The sequence below is a fragment of the Mus pahari genome, chromosome 5 (genome assembly GCF_900095145.1).
Source record: "Mus pahari chromosome 5, PAHARI_EIJ_v1.1, whole genome shotgun sequence".
Lineage (NCBI taxonomy): Eukaryota > Metazoa > Chordata > Mammalia > Rodentia > Muridae > Mus > Mus pahari.
Window position 1 is genome coordinate 100,538,311 of NC_034594.1, and position 24,435 is coordinate 100,562,745.

The following is a 24,435-nucleotide window of genomic DNA, read 5'->3' on the forward strand; positions in this document are numbered from 1 at the left end:
TTTCCAAAACACCAATTGAATGACTGAGTGAATTAATAAGTCAATAAACCTAAAAACTAACAAGAAAGAGAAGTTCAATTTAAATATAACAGATACATGCAAAGTAAAATAACAATAGCATGTAGGAATTAATCAAAATGAAGCTGGAGGTACCACACTAACATCAGAACATGTAAACTTCCAAAAGGAATGCTTCCAGGGATGAAGACCACATGTTATAGGGATGTTATTATTCACCAAGTAGACCTGCTTATCCTAGGAGTAAATGCTGCCAGCCTAGAACTCTGAAATGCATGAAGCAGACCTGCTGAGCTACTGACATGAGCTAACCCTGAAATGAGAAGATTGCTCTGAGGTGTAGAACAGACAGAGGCATGTATGAGGGACAGACAAGCAGGGCAGGAAGCAGCATTTGAATTTCATTCTACCAGGACTATGTTCTTTTAGCATAAAGATTCATTGAGGTAGGTCATATTTACTATTATAAAAGATGCCTCAGCAAACTAAAGGTTTGTTGAAATTGTACAAAATATGTTTTATGAGGATTGTAGAAGTAAGCCAGAGAGGAACAGAAGATACACAGAGAAAAATCTAAATTCCTTGAAACTAAACAGAACGTGACTACATGCTCTGCAATTTAAAGGTGAAATTAGAAAACAGCTTAACTCGAATGAACATAAAAACACAACAGGACACAACAAAAGTGATGAACAATTGTTCAAATATTTAACAATGTAGGAAGATTAAAAATACAGGAGATACAAGAACATGTAAATAAGTTTAGAATTTGTGAAGATATACACATTAATTTTGTTATTTAACAATTCCATAGATGTTACTAGCCTTACCCACTCTAAATTAATAAATTTAAAAATAATTTGGGGACGAAGAGATGGCTCAGCAGACCTTGCTGTTTTTATGGAGGGCCTGGGTTCAGTCCCTAGCACCCACTACAGGCAGCTTATAATCACCTGCAACTGTAGCTCCAAGGGATCTAACGTTCTGGCCTTTGTGAACACATATCTGCATATATGCCCAAGCAGACACACATGTATACACATAATTCCATTCAGTGATCACAATAACCTCATAGGTCATTAAGCTAGAACAATGGCGACCTGTTTCTTTGGCTGCTCTTTGGTAATCTTTCTGTGGGGAACAAACCTTTATGCATAGCTCCCTAGGAAAGGTCACACTATGGAGTGTTAAAGGGTAGCGCTGCTTTTCTCCTTTGCAGATATAGCAAAGAAACAACTTGTCAGAGCAGCAGGTGCAGTGAGGCTCCTCCCTGCCGCGTTCCCACATTACTGTCTAAATTGGGGAAGTATATGACTCAAAGATAGAGAGATGGAAGAAAAGATTCCCTGAACTCATAAGCGCCACAGTCCTAGGGTAGAGCAGACTCAAGCTCAGTTAGGTTTCCAGCACACTATTCTGATTCTTAAAATGCCTCGGGTGGCATATGGAAGACACGAAGGCTCAGGAATTAGTTCAGCACCTTGGATTCTGCCCTTGAAATTTCAACTTACTTTTTTTTTTCTCTTTGGCTTTCTTCTTTGTTTAGGAAAAATAAACCAGATTTGGCAGAAAATGTGATGAGAAACTGCACCATTTTGATCCAAGGATAATACATAAGAAATTGAAAGATGTTATCAAGAATATGTGTTGATATCATCCTCAGCTATTTTCATAACATGGCCTTCCAGGAAGGTGACAGTGATGCCACTGCACGTTGAATAATACAGAACGTGCAACTGCTTCTTTAGAAACTGCTGCACGGGGACAAGACATGAACGATGTGTACAAGATACCACCAGTTCCTTCACATCAGAGAGCAGCAGCTTGGCATGAAGAGAGGCATGCTAGAACAAAAGGAGGGTTAAGAAAGGGGAAAATAAAAGATGGGTGTTGTGAACTGATTGTGAAATGGGGGTTTCTGGCGTGCTTGAACACTGGGACGCCATCTGGAGGCACTGTTTGGGAAGGTTGGGGATCCTTTAGGAGGTAGATGTCTTCTTGAGACAATGCTGGTAGGCTTTGAGGTTTGATAGCCTGCCTCACTTCCTTTTCACTCTTTGCTTCCTGAATGTGGATGCAATGTGACCAGACGATTTCTTGCTCCTGGCACCATGCCTTGCCCGCCTGGGCTGTATCTTTCCCATCAAGAATGACTGTATCCCTCCGGAACTGTAAGTCAAAACATCTTCTCCTTGATAGCTACTGTTTCATCAAAGAATTTTTACACAGCAAAGGGAAAAAGTCACTAAGACAAAGAAGATCCATGAGAGTGGGGAGGAGGAAGGGAAGGAGGAAGAGGAGGGAGAAGGGGAAGAGAAGAAGCAGGAGGGTGGGGGAGAGCAGGGAGGGGATGGGAAGGGGCTTGTAGCTAGGGAAACGCTCAGCTGTGTTATGAAGCTGTTAACTGGAATATTCAAACAACATCTCATCCTATCCACAAGCAGTACTGCTTGGGAAGAGGGAAGGAATTGGAAAACATAGCATGGCGGATGGCTTCGAATAAACGGGACATCAAAAGCGCCAGGATTATAGTGGTGAAAAGTCCCTGTGAACTGTGAGAGTCACAGCGTACTTACAGAGCCCGGCCCTCCTGTTCCCAAGCAGGCCTGGGAAAGGGAGGAGGAGGGGTGGGATGGGGAGGCCTCGTGGTTCCTCTGTGGGTCCTTACTACCTCAGCAGAAGGGAGCAAGCTGGAGCTCTGAAGGTTTGTGAGCCTCCATCTGACTGACTGGGTGGGAGACAGAGACAACTTTGTGACTCAAAGCCCATGCCATCTGGTTTTTGATGAATTCCTCTTAGCTTTCCTAGCAAACACCCACAGAAGGCCATGCTGCATCAGAGTCTATTGCGCTTATAAACAGAAACTCACTAATAGGCATGGTCGATTGTTTAGTCATGCTCTGCCTGCTTCTATGACAAGGCTCCCTTCATATGCCGGTCATGCCAGAGGTTAGATGCTTAGTATATCTGGATTTAAGGATTCCTGTGCCATTAGCAAGGCGCCTTGCTTTCTCATATAGGAGTTGTTAAACAATGAGACTTTCTCATCCTAGCCACAGTGTACTGTCCATTCTGGCAATTCATTATGAAAGTCAACACAACTGGTACACACACACACACACACACACACACACACACACACACACACACCTACCTTCTTGGATAAACTCAGCACAAAGCTCCACTTACTGTGGGATCTTGGATATACTGACTGGATGATTAAGGCGGGGGGCTTGAGTGAGGGCAAGCATGGGCACATCTGTGCAAACATCTGCATGTGTGCATATGGAGGACAGAAGGAAGAGCAGGCATCCTTCCTTAGGCACTGACCATCTTGTTTGTATGACAGAAGGTCTATCCCTGCCCTGGAGCCTCCCACCCAGGTAGCCTAGGCTGGCTTGCCAGTGAGCCCCAAGGATGGTCCTGTCTCACCTCCCCAGCATTGGGGTAACAAATGTCTTAACATGCACGTTCAGTTATTTCATATGGGAATACTGAGATGTCAGTCCTTATGCTACAAGACAAACACATTGATGCCTGCACAATCTTCCCAGTCCCCAGAAAATGGTCAGTTAGCCCGAATCCCACTGCATCCCCAGAAAATGGTCAGTTAGCCCAAATCCCACTGCATCCCCAGAAAATGGTCAGTTAGCCCGAATCTCACTGCATCCCCAGAAAATGGTCAGTTAGCCCGAATCCCACTGCATTCCCAGAAAATGGTCAGTTAGCCCGAATCCCACTGCATCCCCAGAAAATGGTCAGTTAGCCAGAATCCCACTGCATCCCCAGAAAATGGTCAGTTAGCCAGAATCCCACTGCATCCCAGTCTTCTCTCAGAGGAGCGCAACATTGTAACTACACACACGCCAGGCATACCTACAATTCTGCCAAGTGCCCTGTCCTGTCAAGCAACTCCCTTTGAGACCAGCAGGAGCAGCTATTGCCAGCTGAAGCCATCATCTTGCTTTGACACACAAATTCTCTCTCACAAGGGTCCATTCCTTCATAATGAATGATTGTGTTGTGTGTAGACATGAGCTTTTCTGGGACTGGCATTCTCCCTACATTGAGGGTCTTCGGTGCCTTTGGTCCCCTTGGGATGAAGTAAGCAGAAACATGGAGAAAAGCAGGTGCCAGCACGAGGCATTCATGTATTATAGACATCAAGGCAAGGTTTTAGGGCTAAGGAGATGGCTCAGCAGGTGAAACACTTGCTGCACTAGTGAGGGGACCTGAGTTCAGATCCCTAGAACCCAAGGAAAATCCAGATGCTTAGCGTATGTCTGTGACCCTCAGGTTTCTATAGAAGATGGAGACAGGAGACTTGCCAGATGCTCATGAGGCAAGTGACCTGGAACATCCTGTCTCAGAGGGAGAAAGCAAGAGCCAGCACCCGAGGTCCTCCTCTGACCCACACATATGTGCCATGCATGCATACATCACCCCTCTCCACACACTAAGAGCAATTTTTCAAAGAGAACGATAAGGTCAATTTTGAGTTCAAAGATTATTTAAGTAAAAATGTCTACTTTGCTTGCTCATGTGAAGTTAAAAGGCAAATGAAGATGCTTCTACTAACTGGGTGTCACTAGGACCACCTGCTCCCCCTTTCCCATACACGGTGATGGATGTGAGCTGAATCCTGGCATCTGGAGTCTCTCCCCACCTCCATCCAGTTGATTAGCTCCTTTTCCTTTGCCTGGATGAACAAACCTGGGCAGTTCATGGTGTTTCAACTTCCTCTAGTTGATATTCTAATTATCCTGTTGATGTCTAATTATGTATAATTGTGTTAGTCAAGATTCTCCAGAGAACCAACAAAGTGCGTTTGTGTGTGTGTGTGTGTGTGTGTGTGTGTGTGTAAGAGAGAGGGAGAGAGAGAGACAGACAGACAGAATTATCTGTCATAATTATGAAATTTGGTAAGTCTTAGAAGTTGCAGGATGAGCCAGCCAGCTGGAGACCAGGATGACTAATGTACATTTTCAAACCAAGACTAGAAGAATCAAGAGCCCAGGAAAGTGAATTCTTTGCCTTGACCCTAATGGAAACAAACAAACAAACAAACAAACACCCATGCAATCTTCCAGATTGAAGATAGAGCAGGTCAGAGAACATTCCTCCTACATGGGAAGATGAACTTTTGTCTTCTTCTTGGGTTTTGCAGATTGCGTGAAGCCTACATTAAGGAGAGTAACCTGCTTCACCTGCTTACCAATCCAAAAGTTCACTTCACCCCCAACACATAGAAGCACCCAGAACAATGTTTGAACAAGGATCTGACTTTTCCGTTCTGACACATAAAATCCACAAAATAAACCACTGTAGTAATTAAGGAGCCGGTGTCAAGAGCTCACAGAAATGAAACAGGGGAAATGGGACATCACCCAGTGAAAAGAATAAAAGCACATGTAGGATGGACTCATCAGAAAGCAGCCTGTCAACCTCACCACTCACCAAATGCCCATGTGTATGTGTGTATGTGCGCTCGTGCATGCAAGTGTATATGTGGGTCAGGGGTCAACCTTCAGTGTCATTCTTCAGGTACCATTCACCTTGTCTTTTTATTAGACTGGGTCTCTTATTGGTCTAGAAGTTGCAGGTAAGCTAGGCTGGCTTACAGTGAGACCCAGAATCTACTTGTCTTTGCCTTCGCACACTTGGATTACAAGTGTACACTCCGATGTCTGGCTCTTTAGATGGTTCTGGGGATCCAACCTGGGTCCTAACACTTGTGCAGCAAACACATCACCAACTAAACTTTCCCCCTAGCTTCCTTTCCCAAACTTTAGGAATGTAATACTTTTCAAACTGCTTTCAGAATGTCTCTGAGATAAGAGAACTCAGATCTTGTAGATAAAGGATGAGACTAATTCTAGATCTGTTTTCCAAGTAGACAAATAAGGCTCGAGAGGAAAGAACCTAGACCTCTAGGGCCATAACATTTGCAAACAAATAGACTTGTGATTTTGGGAACACAGGATCATGGCTCCCTCTGCCTTTTATTTTCCCGCTCATGTTTGACTTTCTACGTGTAGAAAAGACAGGCATCTTGAGAGTTGGCTAAGAAGCAGGTAGACAACGAAAGACTAGAGGTGAGTATTTTCCTAGATGGGACTTTGTTCCTTTTCTTGTTGCTGTGACAAAAACACTCTCACCAAAGTAACCTAAGGGAAAAGTTTTACTCTGGATCATGGATCAGGGTCAAATCTGTCATGGCTGAGACGTTAAGGCAGCAGGAGCTTGAAGCAGCTGTTCACATCACAGCCACAGTCAGGAAGCAGAAAATGATTACTCTGTTCACCCACTCCAGGACTCCAGCCCAGGGAAAATGTGCCGCCCACAGTGGGCGGGTCTTCCACTTCAATTAATGCAGTGAAGACAACGTCCCCTCCCCGGCCAAGTTCAGACATCTGTATGTTAGCTGAGTCTACAGCTCATTAAGCTGAGCACTGAGGTTAGCCACTGCAGGACTTCGCCAGGACTGCCCACTAAATTCTGGTACACATGTAGAGACATTTGACCCTGCTTTGGGTACAAGCAGATGAGTAGCCAAATCTTGGTGTTTGGTGGCCGATTAGGTACTGAAGGTAGCCTGGCTACTCTCCTGGAACCCCAGAGCTTGAACAAGTCCAAAGTCACCACATTGCTCTGGCTTGTTGGGCAGAAGGCACCCTGTATTTACCGTGGTAGTTGGTGGTGATGACACTTCAGGAGGAAGAACACTAAGATCTATACGCCAGACTTCCTCACAGGCTAAGTAAGGGGTCAGGTAACATAAGAGCCATAACTGATGATATGTATGAACTTGTCTGCTCCTGTTACTATTTTAAATGTCTCTGTATGTCTATGTGTCTATAAGTGTATTTGAGTGTATATATGTATATGAACGCCACAGGACATTTTCTGGCTATCATTTATTCTGACACTGTTTACCTATCTATCTATCTATCTATCTATCTATCTATCTATCTATCTATCTATCTATCTATCTATCTATCTATTTATTGAGACAGTGTCTCTCTCCCAAGGAGGCTAGGCTGAACGGCTAGTTAGCTCAGGGATCCTCTTCTCTTTGCTTTGCCAGCTCTGGGGTTACAAATGCATGGCTTTTCATCATTATTGTCTAAATGTGGGGTCTGTGGATTGCAAGCCAAGCCTTTTACCAATGGAACTATATCTCTAGCTGTTAAATTCTTAGTAGCCTTAACATTTTTATTGTATTTATTATTATTCATGTGTATACTGGGCCACATGGGTGTGCACACGCCATGGCACACGTGTGGAGGTCAAAAGATAACTTTCTGGAATCAGTTTTATTCTACAGCAGGATCCAGGGAGTGAATTCAGGTTGTGAGGGGTTTGTAGCAAGCACTTCTACCTGCTGAGCCATCTCATTGGCCCTCTAACAACTTTTGGACAAGAGGACATGCATTTTGTTTTGTACCAAGTTGTGCAAATTATATAGCTCTTTTTGGGGATAGCTGGAGTGACAGCATGCCTTTCACTGTCTGGCTTTTCTTTCCTGCTGGATGTCCCTTATTGCTCTTTCCTGCACTTCTTGATAAGTTACTTGACCTTGAATCCTTGTCACAGGGTCTACTGGGAAACTAAACCAGACTGCTGCAAATCTCATTATAATCCTGGAAAACACTGTGAAGAATTAAGCAAAGATAGCCTGCTGGGGCTGGAGAGATGGCTCAGTATATGTATAATTAAACATAAAAATAAAATCTTAAGAAAGAAAGCCATCGTGGCCTGGAGATGTGGGTCAGTAGTTAAGAATGTATACTGGTTTTGAAGAGGACCAAAATTCAGTTCCTAGCACTTGTGTCTGACAGATCACAACCACTTATAACTTCAGCTCCAGAGGATGCAACCCCTCCTCTGGCCTTCCAGGGCACCTACACTCATAACCAGGGACACCTATATAGGTGCATACAAAAAATAAAAAAGAAGTCTTTTAAAGGACAACTCATGCAGTGATTTTACTAATGTGAAAAAATAGTCCATATAGTTTACTGTCACCAAAAAGAAAACTGAAAAGGCCATAGTTCTATCATCTCTGTCAAGACCAGATCTAACTATGATAGCTCCAAGTGTCTGTCTGTCTGTCTGTCTGTCTATCTCTATCTGTCTCTTTGTGTCTCTGTCTGTCTCTCTGTCTCTCTCTGCTTATGTATGCACAGGTGCATATGCATTTTTGTGTTTAGATGGAGTCTAGAGTATAGCCTTGGGTCATGCCTTGGACACCATCAGTCTTGGTTTGTGAGACAGGGTCTCTCCCGGGTCTGGAGCTTGTCCAGTTGGCTAATGTGCCCTGTCTCCACCCCTCCAGCCTTGGGATTGTGAGCATTTGTCACCACATCTGTCTTTTTTATATGGGGTCCAGGGACATGTGTTCTGTGTGGCAAGCAGGTTTTAGACTGAGTCTTCTCCCCAGCCTCAAAGGGGTTGTATTAGGAAGTAACACCCCGATAAGTTTCTCATCTCTCTCCCAGCACATACACAGCGCTCAAGAGAATCCAACGTGTAACTATCTCCCTGACTAAGTAGGGCAGCAAACAGTGGCAGAGATGACATTTAAACACTGACTCCACATGCCATCTGTTTAAAAGAAATTATTTGTCTTTTCCAGGATGTCAGGGAGAATAAGTTCACATTATTGAGGGACTACAAAGCAAGGTGATTTCTTGATCATTTACAATCATGGGCCTCTTTACGCGGCAATGCCTAACAGGAGGAGTGGACAACCTCTAAGCTCCAAGTCATCCATGGAAACCGACCTTTCCTTGTAGCCCAGTATTGAGGCAAGAGATTCAGTGATTCAACCTCCCACTAAATTTCAGAGGGGAAAAAAAAAGATGTAAATAAGGATCTTGGTTCAGAATCAGATCAGAGAAGCTCATCAAACCCAGACTCCCCATTTTCATATCCCCGGAGGACTCAGAACAGTCGCCTGGGATGAGTCAAAGCCTAATAAATATTTAGTAACTGAACTGAAATTGGTTTATGGCTGAGCCTTGTGGTCTGAGCAACAGAGAATGAAGGTGACTCATTCCTACCTGTGGAGAAGGTACAGTGCTCCCCACCACTATCTTCTTGCCAACTGGAAGTTGGTAAAGATGTGAAACAGCATGGCATGGGGCAGCCTGGGGGGAAGAGCATGAAGGGGAAGATGGGGATGGCGCTGAGTAAGATGTGCTGTGTTGGATTCAGGAGACTCAGTCATTTCATCATCCATTCAGTAAATGTGGTACCCAGGCCTTCTTCTCGACATGTGAAGCTTATGGCCAGAAATTTTCATGACAAACCCTTGCTGTTTTTAAGATAGTCTAGTCTTCTACATAGATGTTGTGGCCATCTTGCTGTGAAATATGAGCAAGACAATGAGATAATATCTCTTCATGGACAGCCTTCATCAAACAGAAATATGAGATCCGCAGCCACCTAGGCACTAGGTAACCCTTAGGGACAGAAACTACAACAGCAAAGACCCACGGTTGGGCTCCTGTTAGCACCGGGGATGTTGTCAGCAGTATGTAGAAAATTACTATGTTCTCCATTTGGGAGGTGAGGGGGGGTAGAAGTTCTGGAAGAGCTGGGGATTTATTTAAGGCCACAGCATGGGATAGATGGCATAGGGTCGACAGCAAGGAGAGACTGGAACCTAGGTCTCCTCATGGTGGCACCAGAGCAGTGAGATTGCAAACCAGTGGATGTACTTTTCCAAAGTGCAAAACCCTTAGCAAGGGAGAAGAGCAAGGGAAAGTCTAAGCTGCCCGGAAACAGGGGTACAAGCTTTGTAAACTGTAAAAAGTATCCTTAGATCCTGCAACTGAAATACAATCTTTTTGCAGATTCACGTGAAGAAGGAGCTAAACTTGGACACTAATAGATATTTTAAAGCTTCGATGGTAACCCTAGTCCCTTGGTAAAACTCAGTATGTTTGTCGGACAAACAATAGAGGTTTTCTAGAATAGTCTTCCTCTTTATGGCTGATGGGTCTGAGATAGAGATGAATGTATAAAATCCATACATTTAGACTCTTTGACCTATCCATCAACACCATCATTCAGTGCTTCCTCTTTCCCACATGTCTCCTTATTTTTGCTAAGTTAGCACGTAGCTAAGTAGCAGCTAAGCCTGAATGCCCAGGCTCACTGTGGCATTATCCTCAATGACCACAATATGTGTGATGGTTAACCTGGATTGTCAAGTTTCTGAGACAGAGCATCACCATAGAATGAGATCTCTAGGCCTGCCTATGAGGGAGCTTTTAGAGCTGGTTAATTAGGGTCAGAAGATCCACTGTGAATGTGTGTATTGCTCCTCTTTCGGGGCTGGAATCCAGGACTGCATAAAAAGGAGAAGCAAGCTGAGCACTAGCATGTCACCCATCCCTCTCTGCTTCCTGACCGTGGATGCTATGTGACCAGCTGCCTCACGCTCCTGCTGCCATGACTCCCCACAATGGACTGTGCAAACTACAGTATGCAATAAGCCTTTCCTTCTTCTTTAAGTTGTTTTAATCAGGTGTTATGTCTCAGCAATGTAAAGCAACTAGTATAATGTTAAACTTGCCTTTCTGTCTGGGACGATCAGATAAACATGTGACACATGTCTAAACACGCACATAATTATTCAGTAATAAAGAAAGATGAAAGGATGGCATTTGCAAGGGAACATAAAAGAAACTATGATGTTAAATAAAATAAACCAGACTCAGACACATGGAATCTAGATTTAAATATACATGAAGGCTTTAAGGGAGATTATTTGGAAAGAAGAAAAAGATCAGTGGGAAGAGAAGAAGGTACAAAAGTAATGGGAGAAGAGATTATTGAAGTATGAAAAATTAATGAATGAAACCTACTGACTTGCTCAATGAATATATGTTGTATTGGTTCAATATGAAATGTGCCCAGAGGCTTATGTGTTTACTATGTGGTCCCCAGCTGGTGGCACACTTTTGAGAGGTTGAGAGGGGCTGGAACCTAGCTGGAGCAAGTGTGGCTTGGGGTAGGACCTTGTGAGGAATAGCTCAATCAAGTTCTGGCTTGACCTTTTCTGCTTCTTGGTTGGTATTGTGTTATGAGCAGCTGTGGACACTACTCACCAGCTACAGCACTGAACGGGCACAACAAACTGTATTCTCTTAAACTGCGAGCCCAACTAAGCCCTCCTCCCTCATGCTTTATCCTTTCAAGGATTTTGACACAGTGCAAAGTGACTAATACATATGCTAATTTAAGAAGGCAAAAATCTGAATAAATTATAGCACCATATATGAGAAGCACTGAGAAGTTTTAATTTTTTTGCGTATATGTGGTATGTGCTTCTTTGCATTTATGTACAGGTGGGCTCAGCTGTGTGGTTGTGTGTGGAGGTTAGAGGTTGATTTCAGGAGTCTTTCTTAATTACTTACCACCTTGTGTTTTTGAAACAATAACTCTCACTGAACCTGAAGTTCACTGTTTTGGCTAGACCAAAAAAACCAGCATTGGAGTTACAAACACTGCACCTGGTTTTTTACATGATATAAGTAGATCTGAATTCAACCACTTGGGTTTACATGACAAATATCTTATTTACTGAGCCATCTTTCTGGTCCTGAGAAGTGTTTTTATTATTATTTTAAAACTGTGCTGTGTGTGTGTGTGTGTGTGCACATGAGTACATGAGTATGTGCTGGCAGAGTCTAGAAGAGGGAGTTGGTCCCTCAAATCTGAAGTAGTTGTAAGTCACATGATGAGAGTGTAGGGAACAGAACTTGCATTCTTTGGGAAGCAGCACATATTCCTAACCACTGAATCATTCATGTCTCCAGCTCTAAGAGTCTGCATTTTGTTTTTGTTTTAAATAATAACAAATATCACATAGAAAAGTATCCCTAATGCCTGATTTAAACCAGAATTATCTGCACCTGCTTTTAACATAGGGACATTTTGAGGAGTAGGTTAACAGCCAGAGAAATGACATAGGTCAATATTCAACTTGTTCACTTAGAAATGGGGTGGTGGAGACCCACTCCAAATAAGTTCTTGCACAGGCTGGCTGAGTTTCTTCCCAATGAGTTCTGGCTGAGGGAGCTCAATGCTAAATTTCAGATGGGCAGAGAGTCACCCGAAAGCATAATTCGCCTCCATCTGGGAGTTGACACAATCGAGTTATAGGCAGAGACTGTTTATCAAGGTGGCATGAAAGTCTCTCTTCAAATTCCACCTGCTTTTATAATCAAACAATAACATCTCCTGAGCATAGGACTTTAGCTCTGTGAGGAACATATTGGAAATTGATTCAGTGCTTCTGGCTTGGCTGGGACAATGCTTCATAACCTGTTAACCTCTCAGCTCGTTCTGTCCCTCCCCCTTCTTGAAAAGCTTTTAGCTGCACCAGGGTGGCAGAGCAAAGATAAAGCAAGCATCCTTTTATCTGATCCTGGGCAAAATGAGTGGAGCCGACACTGCGCCAGAGATAAGGTGATGTGTAAACCGAGATTCTCCCATTCTACCTCAGGGTGGATGAAAGAAATTAGGACTGACATTGATAAGTTATTTTGTGGGGTATTATCCATTTTCAAAACATGAGGATTTTTGTTTAGAAGCACTAAGGTCTGGGTTCATGTCTATGAATTATTAAAAAAGTATCCACTGGATTATTAATAACAATAAAATGAGGACAGAAAGTAGGAGGGAGTTGGGGTGGGAAGCAGTAGGGAGATGGGGTGGGGAGCACTAGGTAGATGGGGTGGGAGCAGTAGGGAGATGGGTTGAGGAGCACTAGGGAGATGGGGTGGGAAGAACAAGGGAGAGCTGGAGGGAAAAATGTTTGGTGGATGTGATGGAGGTACATAGCATAAATGTATGAAAAATTAAAGAGTAAAAAAAAACTTTTTTTCAAGGCATGGTTTCTCTGTATAGTCCTGGCTATCCTGGAACTCACTTTGTAGACCAGGCTGGCCTTGAACTCAGAAATCTGCCTACCAAGTGCTGGGATTAAAGGTGTGCGCCAACACCACCCAGCATAAAAATATTTGTAAAGAGTTTAAAAACATTTAGTATCACCTATGTGAAAAGAAGGCCCATTGTTGTTTGATGTGTAGATAGCTATTAACAAAATGAACTGCTGTTATCATAGCAACAGTAGGGAGCATTATGCTGGGATGTAAAATAATGAGGTGGCTGAGGATGTGGCTCAGTAGACAAAAGTATTTGCTTGACTAGGACTCATGAAGCCCGAGGTGGCTTTTATCCCCAGCACCATGTATACAGCATACACAGACCACACATGCCTGCAAACCCAGAACTCAGCAGGCAGGGCCAGGAAGGACCCAGACTTCAAGGTTCTCCTCACCAGTTACACAGAGAGTTTCAGGCCAGTCAGAGTTACATAAGATTTGGTCTCCATAAAGTATGGAATAAAAACTAACAGCAACAATAACCCAAAACCAACAAGGTAGATCTAGATGGAGTCATGCCATCAAGTGTCTGCAATGAATTGATTCTTGAAAGTTGTGCTGCAACGTGTTTTCAAAGGTTCCTAGATCAGCTCTGCATTACAATAGATTTACTGAAAATTCTCAATTTTTATTTCTGATGCACATCTATTGTTCAAGCCAAAGAATCCCTGTTTCTATCTCTTTTCTCAATCACATGTCATTGGTAACTCAATTTTTACCTCTGCCTTTTGCCAGAGTTTTCACCTGATTTGTTCTGACAATTGCCTCTTGGGTTCAGCTAAAGCATGTCTAGAACACTGTAGACATAATAAATATATTGATAGGAATCCTGGTGTCCTTTAACATGAAATCCTTTTAGTTTATTTAGTGTGTATGAGTTTGCAGGGTCAGGTGTGTCCATGGATGTATGAGTGGGTGTTGTTATGTGCACATGTGTACAGATGCAGGAGTGCTTGAAGACTCTACACACTAGTCATCCATGCATATGTGATTCCATGCAGTCATGAACACATAAACACAAGTACACACATAAATATACATACATACATACATACATACATACATACATACATACACACACACACATACATACATAAACACAAAGAAATTTCTACTCTTGTTCAAACCTCTGAAACTTAGAGCTTCTCAGTTACTTCCTGTATTTCTGGTCAGAGAAATACATTCTTGGAGTTAACACAAAATGTGATCTGCAAAATCCAGATGATAAGATCCACTGTGGACCACTATGTTTAAGCATGTTCTATCTGGGCTTTGATATTATTTGGCAAGTGTCATTGCCCTGCCTCTTGTTCTTGATTCAAGCAAAGTCATTGGCAGAGCCTGTGGAAGAGACCTTACTTTCTTCTTACAACCAAGCAAACAACCACAGTTATAATAACATTGGTATTCAGCCAAGCCCTTCCTCCCTTGCTGTGTGAGGATGCCGCTGCATTGAGTCTCCCTTGCATGAACACAGTACAGCGTTACCTCCACAGCAACAAGCATCCATCCTGTGCATCCTCTATCCCTTCTGCCTTCCGTGGCCTGTGCACAGGGAGGCAGACTAGGCTAGGTGCTGTGTGGATGGATGATAAGGGTACAGGTATCAGTTTACGTCACAGGTAAAATATCTAAGCTGTCTCAAGTTTACTGTTATTTGGCTCAATATAGTTTTGTTTCACTTCTAAGTTTTAAGGCAGACGTAAGTTTATGCAAAAAAAGTATCCCTTTCTTAAGTAAGGTGGCCTTAATAGTTTTCTTTCTTCCTTATCCTGTCATTTGCCTAAACAAGCACTTCGAATATCTCAGACCTACAGACCCCAGGAACTGCACTTAAATAGGGGTTAATATTTACTGAAGTGTAATGCAAATACCAGATATGAAAGAGTACTGCTTAATCTGGTTCTATAGTGACATAACTTATATTTCCATAATAACTAAAGTCTCCGAGAAGACAGGAATAAGGGGATTACACCCTGGGAAACTGGAAATGTAAGGAACTCAAAGGGACTTCTGATCGCCTCCTACTCTGTACATTAGCCCAGGCTGGGGGTGGAAGGAAGAGGAAGTAAAATATTGGGCTATAGGAATCCCTTGAGGGCAATAGCAGCTCTTGGGGTAGCAAAGAGAACTCTCTGAACAGGACCTTCATACCATGCCTCTACGGCTCAGGGAAAATGATGGAAGGGGGAAAGGAAAGAACATAAGAGCTGGAAAATAGGGAGACAGGCTGTGAAATGTTGTCTTCTGGGCATGACACAGCCATTACTAACATAATCTCACAGCAGCTGTGAGTGCCTGCACTGTGTCTGCACAGGGTAACCATGGGTCAGGGAGGAGCTTAAGGAGCTCTTCTCCTCCCTGCTGAACTACTGGATACTGATGGATGCCAGGGAAAGAGCAGTCATTGTCGTCAATTGTATACCCAATAGAGAGCCCATCAGTTAGAATGGCTAGTTCCAAAGCTCTGGTTACACAGAAGGCCTTGATCTAAATCAGTTGGTCAGAAAACAAAACAAAAAGACATAAGGGAGGAGGGGGTTGACTGAGGTGTGAGGGGATGAGAGAGGAGAGAGGGTGAGAACAACCAGAATGTCTTATGTAGACATAAGAAATTGTCAAGGAGCAAATGCAATGAAATATTACAAGTGCAAGTTCCAAGGTACAGTGCTCTGGGCATCCAGCGAAAGCCGCACAGCTGGAGTGGGACCGTGTCCTCTGTCCTGTCATGAAAGCCACACAGCCAGAGTGGGACCGTGTCCTCTGTCCTGCCATGCTGGTGCTAGAAAGCCTCTCTAGAAGAGACTGGAAGCACACCTAGGAGGCTGAAGAACTGAGATGGGGCCCATGCAACCTTCATCCAATGAGGTGGATGTTGTGATGTGCACATGTGTGAGTCATTAAACAGTGGTCCTTTCTATGTCTTATAGCTTTGTGGTTACCACTAGATTCTATATGACTTCTTCCTCAAAATCCTCAAAATATCTTAGGGGTTTTGGTTTTTTGTTTGTTTGTTTTTGTTTATTTGTTTAAGAATATCTGGATCCTGTGTCTTGGGGGAATTTTCAAACATTTTAATTATACCTAGTTAGTTACACATTCATTTATTTACTTGTTTGTTTGTTTGTTTGTTTAGTTAGCTATTTGCATGAATGTGTATACCAACAGGTGTGCCACAGCCCATGGGTGGAAGTCAAAAGACAGCATATGGAACTATTTTTCCTTCTATTATGGGACCCAGACATTGAATTTGAATCAACAGGGTTGGTGGCAAGTGTCACCCACTGAGTTACCTTGCAACTGTGGGTGATTTTTTTATTACTGGCTGATATTTTCTTTCTTTATGTATGCTTGTGTGCCTGTGTGTGTTCATGTCAGGGTATGTGTGTGGGTGCTCATAGGTGGACATGTGTGTGAAGGTCAGAGTTCAACTCCTGTTCTTATTTCCTAGGTGATACAGGCCTTTCATTGGAATGGAAGCCACTAAGTAGGCTAGGCTGGCTGTTCAGTGAGCCCAGAGATCTACATGCCTACTTTTCTTGTGATGAGATAAAAGCATGTACTACCAAAATTAGGTTTTCTTTAACATGGGTTCTGGAAGTAAACCCAGGTCCTCATGCTGGCAAAACAAGAGCTTTATCAATTAAACTCTCTATCCCCACTGGTTGGTGATTTGAACATAAGACAATAGAATTCCAATTCTTTGAGAGTGTTTAACATTAGCAGACAATTAGGCTAATGTATAGGATCAGTCTGTCATAGTTAAAAAGGTAGGAAAGATACCATTTATACTAGAGTGTCTATTAAATTAGGCCAGCCAATTTTTTTTGTTGCTCATTAACAGAAAGTCTGACATTTATCAGGATTATTTTAAAGAAAAAATATCTAGTGCCTTTATTTTACTTAATTTGCAAAATTCTACACAGATATTTTACTTCTACTTATGCATATGTATGCTTGTGGACAAGCAGTACTCAAAAAAGCAAGAAGTCAGATCCCCTGCAGTGGGAATTACAGGTGGATCTGAGTTGTTCAATGTGGGCACTGGGAGTTGAACTCAGGTCCTCTGTAAGAACAGGTCATGTGCTCTTAAGCACTGTGCTATTGCTTCAGCCCCTTAATTTATAAATCTTGCATTTGTATTTAGATCCAGTTTAGCTAACAATATTTTCTTTTCTATTCAACTCATGGCACTTTGACTAAACCAACACAGTCACCCTGAGGTCACAGACACAAACACAAAATTTCAGGTCATAATTTCTTGACTGTTTTTTTCTGTTGAAAAGGTGTTTTATATCGTGGCTATAAAATACTGCAAAATATATGATAATACCATGCTTAGGATAATCCGCATGGGAATGTACATATTCTCAGTCCCTGTGATGGGAAAAAGAAAAGGAATAAACATTAGTGACTCTTATCTAGTCTCAGACAGGAAGAACCTTTAACAAGTTCCTACTGATGGCCAGCTCAGAGTCAGCATCAAACTTTTCCCTCTGCCACTTCACAAGACAGAGATTAGAAAGGAATGCATGCACTTTCCCAGCATCCTTTGCAGCAAGGGTTGGCTGTATGACCCATTTCCCTGTGACCCTGTATTAGATAGTGCCTACTGGGAACCTGGGAAGCTTCTACTCTTCCCCATACTTTCCATTTCAATGGAAATGGGATGCTTAGAGTAGCAGGGCTAAGTTTTCAACCCATAGTCAAGAGGTTTGAAAACTGGAGACCTCCATGGTATTGCTGATGGCATAGGGACATAAAATTCAAGAAGGTGAAACAATAAAACCTGATTTAATCTCTCAAATAATAAATGTCATCTATTACAGAAAATAAAAAATACAAGAAGAGAGACAGCATGTAACATTACTTGTATGCACACACATATGTGTGCATGCCTGTTTGTGTTGTTACTGCTTCTTTTTCCTGTTTTGGGTTTCGTTGTTGTTATTGTTATTATTATTTTATTCTCAGACTCTGGTGGGTCTCATATAACCCAAACTGGCCTTGAACTTGCTATGTAGCAAAAAAGAACCTTGACTACAGCACTATGCTTGGTTTATTCAGTGCGAGAGATGGAAAACAATGCTTTTTGTCTACTGGGTAAATACTGTTGAAAACTGAACTACCACTCCCAGTCTTTTTCCCTTAATCTCAATTTTGTAATGATGGGGATTGAACCTACAGCCTGGAGCACATTTGCCATGTGCTCTGTAAGGGAACTGAATCTTTTGCCTGTTATGATTATTTTTTTACAGGTCCAAGAACTTCATTAGGGGAAAAAGGAGACTCAGCCAGGCTTTACAGACTATCAAGCTTGAAGGCTGTTAAACAATATTTAACTTGCACATTAGCTAACTATGCTGAACTGGTACCAATTAAACCCCTCCACACTGACAACCATAATAAAAGGATGTCTTGGAATAATAATCTGATTCCGACTACACTCATTCAGCTGTTTGTGAAGACTTTTGTATTCCTAATTACAAATGAAAAGAATAATAATTGTGTGCCAGTCTCATTAAGCTGAATGGCACAACAATCCTCCGAGACACACAATAAATTATAGTTTGCCAGAGACGGCTAGGGATGCTGGAAAAATATGATATTCAGAGCTGGGGGTGCTGGGAGTTGGCTGCTAAGGGCATCCCGGTGAAAGCAATGGCTACAAAGGCTATTCCCCACCCCCACAAGGCAGTCACGTCTTAGGACTTAATATTCAGTTGTGACGGTTAATGCTAATTGTTAACTTGACAGGATCTAGAAGCACCTGGGAACCCAAGCTTCTGAGCAAGCTCATGGAGAATTGTTTGAGTGTATTAATTGATATAGGGAGATTCAACTTAGTTCTGGGTGGGACTATCCTTTGGGCAGGAGATTTTGGACTGCACAAATGGAAGACAGAAGCTGAGGAGCTGATCATTAGCATGCAAACAGTCAATGCTCTCCTACAGTTGATGGTAGATACAGTGGAATCAGCTGCCTCAATCTCCTGCTGCTGTGTCTTCACCACCATGATGGACTATATCCTTAAACCCTGAGCCAGAATAAACCCCTTGCCTTTTAAGTTGCTTTTGTCAGGGTGTTTTAGCTGAGCAAAAAGAAAAACTAAGACATTGGTCAGTCTGCTACTCCTAGAGCAATTCATTCCATCATTGCCTGTCAAGGTGCCTTCATAGCCACTGGTATCTCCTGAAGAACGGTGAATGCTACATATGCTCAGGGTAGTCTGGGGATTTGACAATCAATTACTTCTTCAGTCTTCTCACACAGAGCAAAGTCACAGATATTTCCTCCATCATGGTCTCCTAACAGGGGCCAAAACGGAGCACTTGAATCCCACTTCACTGGGCACATTTTTCTTTTTATATTTGGTGGTGTGTACAACTTTAAGAAATACAACTGGGCTGGTTTTAGGGTTGTAGAGTTTTCAGGGAGTTGGGAGCAGGAAGCTAACTATTGTGTTCTTGGGATTCATTTTTATCTCAGCCAGATTTTCTGAACTATAATTTTTTTTCTTTATTAAGAAAGAAACACCTAACGAGTTGAAGTAAATTCAGATCTAGCTATATTTAGGGCTTTCAACAGAAATCGTGACGAGAAAATTGTGTTGAAGGTTTTGGCAAGTGAATTTACTTATTTTACTGTTTCTCGTAATGATTAGTGTTAATTTTCAACTTGACAAAGTCATCTGGGAAGACCGGTCTCGGGTTATACCCGTGTGGGCGTATATCGATTACTTTACTTGAGGTCCATCTTATTCGTGGGCTGGACCATTCAGTGTGCATTCCTACACTGTAGACATAAATGGAGAAGCGGAGCTGGAGAACACACACGAATTCATTACGCTCATCTTGGGATGTAACAACCAACTGCTTCCGGGTACTCCTGCTGGGACACCCCCCCCCCCGCGCCCACAATGATGGGCTGTGCCTCTGAACTGTGAGCTCTAATAAATAAACCCTTTCCCTCTTACGTTGCGCTTATAATAAAATATGTCAGAATATTTTATCATAGCAGCAGGCAAGAAACTAAGACAGTTCTACATATGAGGTGTCAATTTAAAAAAAAAAAAGTTCCATTTCAGAAAGCCACCACTGTGTATTTTTAAACAATAGACTCCAGCATTAGTTGCATCTTGAGATCATTTTATAAAGGGATATTCTAAGAACTGATTCTCTCCTTAGGAAAATAAGTATTAGTTTGCATGGTCGCCTCCGTATATAACAGGAGAACACACTCCTCTTCAGCTCAGACTGTACTACTTTGCAAACACCCATGTTTTCTCCACAGTGTGGCTCTGAGACCCCAGAAACAGTGTGGCTTCCTGTTTCTGCTTGCTTTCCTTTTGTGGCGCTTGGCATCAAATCCTGGGCCTTGTCAATGCCAAGCAAGGACTCTATCAATTATGCTAGCCCCAAGCCCAGGCCTAATCTACTTGTTTTAATTTAGCATATGTGATGGTTTATACTATCAGCTTGACAGGATCTAACATCACCACATAGACAAGCTTCTGAATATGTCATGTGGATCAGACTAGGGTCTGGGCGTGTGGCTAAGAGATTATCTAGAGTGGGTTAACTAAGGTGACATCTTAAAATGGGCAGCACCATGCTATGGTGGGGTCCCAGACTGAACACAATGGAGACAGTGATCTGAGCTCCAGCATTCTTCTCTCTGCTTCCTGACTGTGGATGCCCTGTGAGCAGCTGCCTCACACTCTTGCTGCCACATCCTCCCCACTATGATGGACTGTGCCCTTGACCTGAATTAAACCCTTTCTCCCTGAAGTTGCTTTTATCAGGTATTATGTCACAGCAACAGGAAAAGTCACTAATATAACATCTAACCTCTTTGAGGAAAAAAATTCCACCTCATACCCCACAGAGCAGTGGTTCTCAATCTTCCCAATGCTGCATTCCTTTAATACAGTTCCTCGTGTTGTGGTGACCCCAACCATAAAATTATTTCATTGCTACCTTATAACTGTAATTTTGCTACGGTTATGAATCATAGTGTAACTATCTGTTATTGTCTGATGGATTTAGGAAACCCCTGTGAGAGGGTCATGCTATCTCTGAAGGGGTTGCGACCCAAAAGTTGAGAACCACTGTAATAGTGGAACACACGAGACAAGGCTTCTAGTAATGCACCAAGAGAATGCATCAAAATGACAATCAAGCAACACATGGATGTTTACCTATCATGTGGCTCTGGAGAGGAGTGTCAGCAACTCTATCTTCTTCATCTTCTCGTACATCTTCATTGACCTCGGCCCCCTGCAGTAAGAAGATACTAGAAGTTCTTATTCATTATTCTACAACAGTTTTTTTTTTTTGCAATCTTCATAATAATAGCACATTCTGTAATAAGTTGTTGAATGTATACACCTGTGTGGGAATATGAATGTGTGTTTGTGTACTTTATTCTACTTTGCCTTTATTATCTGGCTTCATTTCAGGTTTTAATTAAGAGAGCCCATTTCCAGAATTACAACCCCAGCTTTGAACTGCAGGACTCAGAGGGTCCCTGGTTCTATGTGTGATTTCAAGATTAACTGCTTTGGTTTTAAAACTTTATAATGGAGTCATTCACACCAGGGTATTAGAAAACATTAAAGTCTAAGGAGCTATAACTCCTTCTCAGCCACAGACTTTTGCTATAAGTTATTTTAATAAGAATAAGGCACTATACTTGAATCGTATATAGGTTGTGTGACCCTTTCCTAGAACATAACTCTCTCTAAGAAAGTGTCTTTTTTTTTCCCATGCTTTCCATAATGGAACGAGGAGACTGTGTTGTGTGCTCAGTAAACTAGACCAGCAAGACACATTTGCAAGGGTCATATTAAAAACATTTCCTCCTGTCTGGGGATGTTGATCAGTTGATAGAGGGCTTGTCTAGCATGCATGAAGACCTTGGTTCAAACCTTAGCTCCACATAAACCAGGCTTGATGGCACATTTATAAAATTCTAGCCCTCATAAAGTAGAGGCATGACCATAAAAGTTCAAGGTCATCCTCAGCTACATAATGAATTTGAGCCCATCCTGAGCTACAGGTGACCCTGTCTAAAAAAATAAAAATAAAAATAAAAATAAAAGTTCTTCATCCCTTCAAGCTGGAATACTCCAGCTCCAGACGGCAATGCCCCAGAAGGCATGGTAGAGAGAGTCCCATCAAGTCTTGGTATTTTATAGACAGAGATTCTGAGGGATGGGACTTTCCTTAAGCTTAGCCTATGTGTCTTAAGTAGCAGCACTGGGAAGAAAACTGAATCTCTGGCTTTCTAATCTAACAGTGGGGCACTGTGGACATCAAGAACACCCATCATAAAAACAGCTGACTGGTTTGGGGAACTGGCATAAAAGCACAATGATGTGGGTTTGATGCCTCAGCACCTACGTAAAAAAGCCCTGTGTGCTGGTATGGGGTTTTAACTTATAATTCCATCACTGAGGAAACAAAACCAGAAGATCCCAGGGGCTTGCTGCCCAATCACCCAATGCCAGTCAAAGATCCTGTCTTTAAAACGATGCAAAGTCCCTAAGGAGGGACAACTAAGGTTGACCTCTTGCCTTTATAGCATGCTCACAGATGGATGAATGTGGCTCCTCCTCCGCACAACCCAGGAATAAACAAAACCTGCCAACACTTGCACTGTCTGTGCCAGCATCTGTGCAATGGCTTTACACATAGGTCTGACACGCTTGACCTGATGCTAGGGGATGGTGCTGCCCCCAACACTCCTGTGTTCCGAAAGGAAAGACCCTGAAATGGCAGGGATGATGCGTCTTTATAGAAATGGAGGGGCTGAGATTTGAACAGGGAGAGCCAGACTAGAGGCTGATATTATTTACAGGGCTCTTCTTGGTTCTCAGATTTCTATGCCATTACATCAGTGTGGACACGGTCTCAGTATCAAGGCAGCAAGGTCCTCAAGGAAATGCCAACCCCACAAGAGCTCCTATAAGGTATGTCACAGCTGGTCACTTGGGCAGCTGACAACCACAACAGGAATGGTGCAGTGCTGCTGGGCCATCTGCTCAGGGGCTCAGGCTGAATATGACACAAACATTATCTTACATCAAATGCTGTAGATCGTCATCTGTCTGCATGCTGATCTGGGGGATAGATTTAGCTCTCTCCTTTTGACCTCCTAATTTCAACACTTACTGGGATAAAAACAATTATTTACACTTTATGACTTTGCTACACATGGCTTCTAGACTCACCCAAGGCTCATTGATCTATAAAGGGCATCTGTCAAGGGGTATTGGTAGAGGTTATGGATCTGAAATATCTTCTTGTTGAAGTACAAGCTGAGGGAAGAGCTGTATCAGAGAAGGACATATTCTTCCACTTCTTTGCACAAACAGATTTTAATGCACAGCGGGGATATATTATTTAAAACTATTTGTGTATGGAAATCAGGGACATACTTTATTTTGGCATCAGATTCTCTTCCTAATTATATTTTCATTGGCTCCAGTTTAAATTAATTTTCACTCTGGATCATGCATCAGGTGGGATGTGGGAATACTTCTGGGAAGTGAGATAACTCTAGGTCAAGATGGGGTATTTGCCAAAGGTAGTGCGAGGTGGGCAATGTTTCTGGTTTCAGAGAGAGTTTCTTCTTTGTATCAGTGTTAGTGTTAGTGTTAGTGTTAGAGTTAGTGTGTGTGTGTGTGTACATGTGTGCACATACATGTGCATGAATGTATACTCATGTATGGACGCATAAGTGTCATATGTGGAGGCCAGAGGTCAACCTTAGAAGTTCAGGTGACCTTCTTCAGGTGCTATCCACATTTTTTATTTTTATGAAAGGGTCTCGCAGTGGCCTGGAGTTCACTAACTAGGCTAGGCTGGCCAGCCAGCTGCCCCTACCTTCCCAGTGTTGAGATCACAGGTGCATGCTATCATGCCTGGTATTTTATTTGGCTTGTGGGAATTGAACTTGGGTCTTTGAACAAGTCACTAACTGAGCTAGCTTTCAGGTCCCAAGTGTGGGCATCTTCATCATCTAATGATGTATCTTGAACCCATGACCATTGTGAGGCTCAAGAGGTGCTTTAGATATCAGCTTGCAGTATGGGGCCATTAAATGTCACTGCCTTCATTATGACTAACTTGAACTATCAGAAGGGCAGGAGGAAATGAGTTTGCAAAAGTCATAAGAGGCAAAAGTGAGACTACAACCCACTATGACAAATAGACACATGTGATTTCACAACTGAACTCTATATTTAGGGAACTCCTCATTTGAAATTCTCTACATCTGTCCTCTCTGAATGACTCTAACCTATGGACTTCTGAAGTAAACAGCATTTATATATATATATATATATATATATATATATATATATACCAAAATCAACTCAAGGGCCAGGAAGAACGGCTTCCATGAAAATGTGAGGGAGGGAGGGAGAGGGAGAGGGAGAGGGAGAGGGAGA

At 42.5% G+C, this 24,435-nt stretch overlaps 1 protein-coding gene across 1 annotated transcript in view; it reads right to left on the reverse strand.

Moving 5' to 3' along the window:
- The window catches only part of Nckap5 (NCK associated protein 5), an 809,936-nt gene that overhangs the window by 82,199 nt on the left and 703,302 nt on the right, over positions 1–24,435 (reverse strand). Inside the window, exon 14 of the mRNA XM_021198000.2 lies at positions 21,181–21,259. Within this exon, the coding sequence (XP_021053659.1) occupies positions 21,181–21,259 (79 nt within the window). The remainder of the gene's footprint in view (positions 1–21,180; positions 21,260–24,435) is intronic.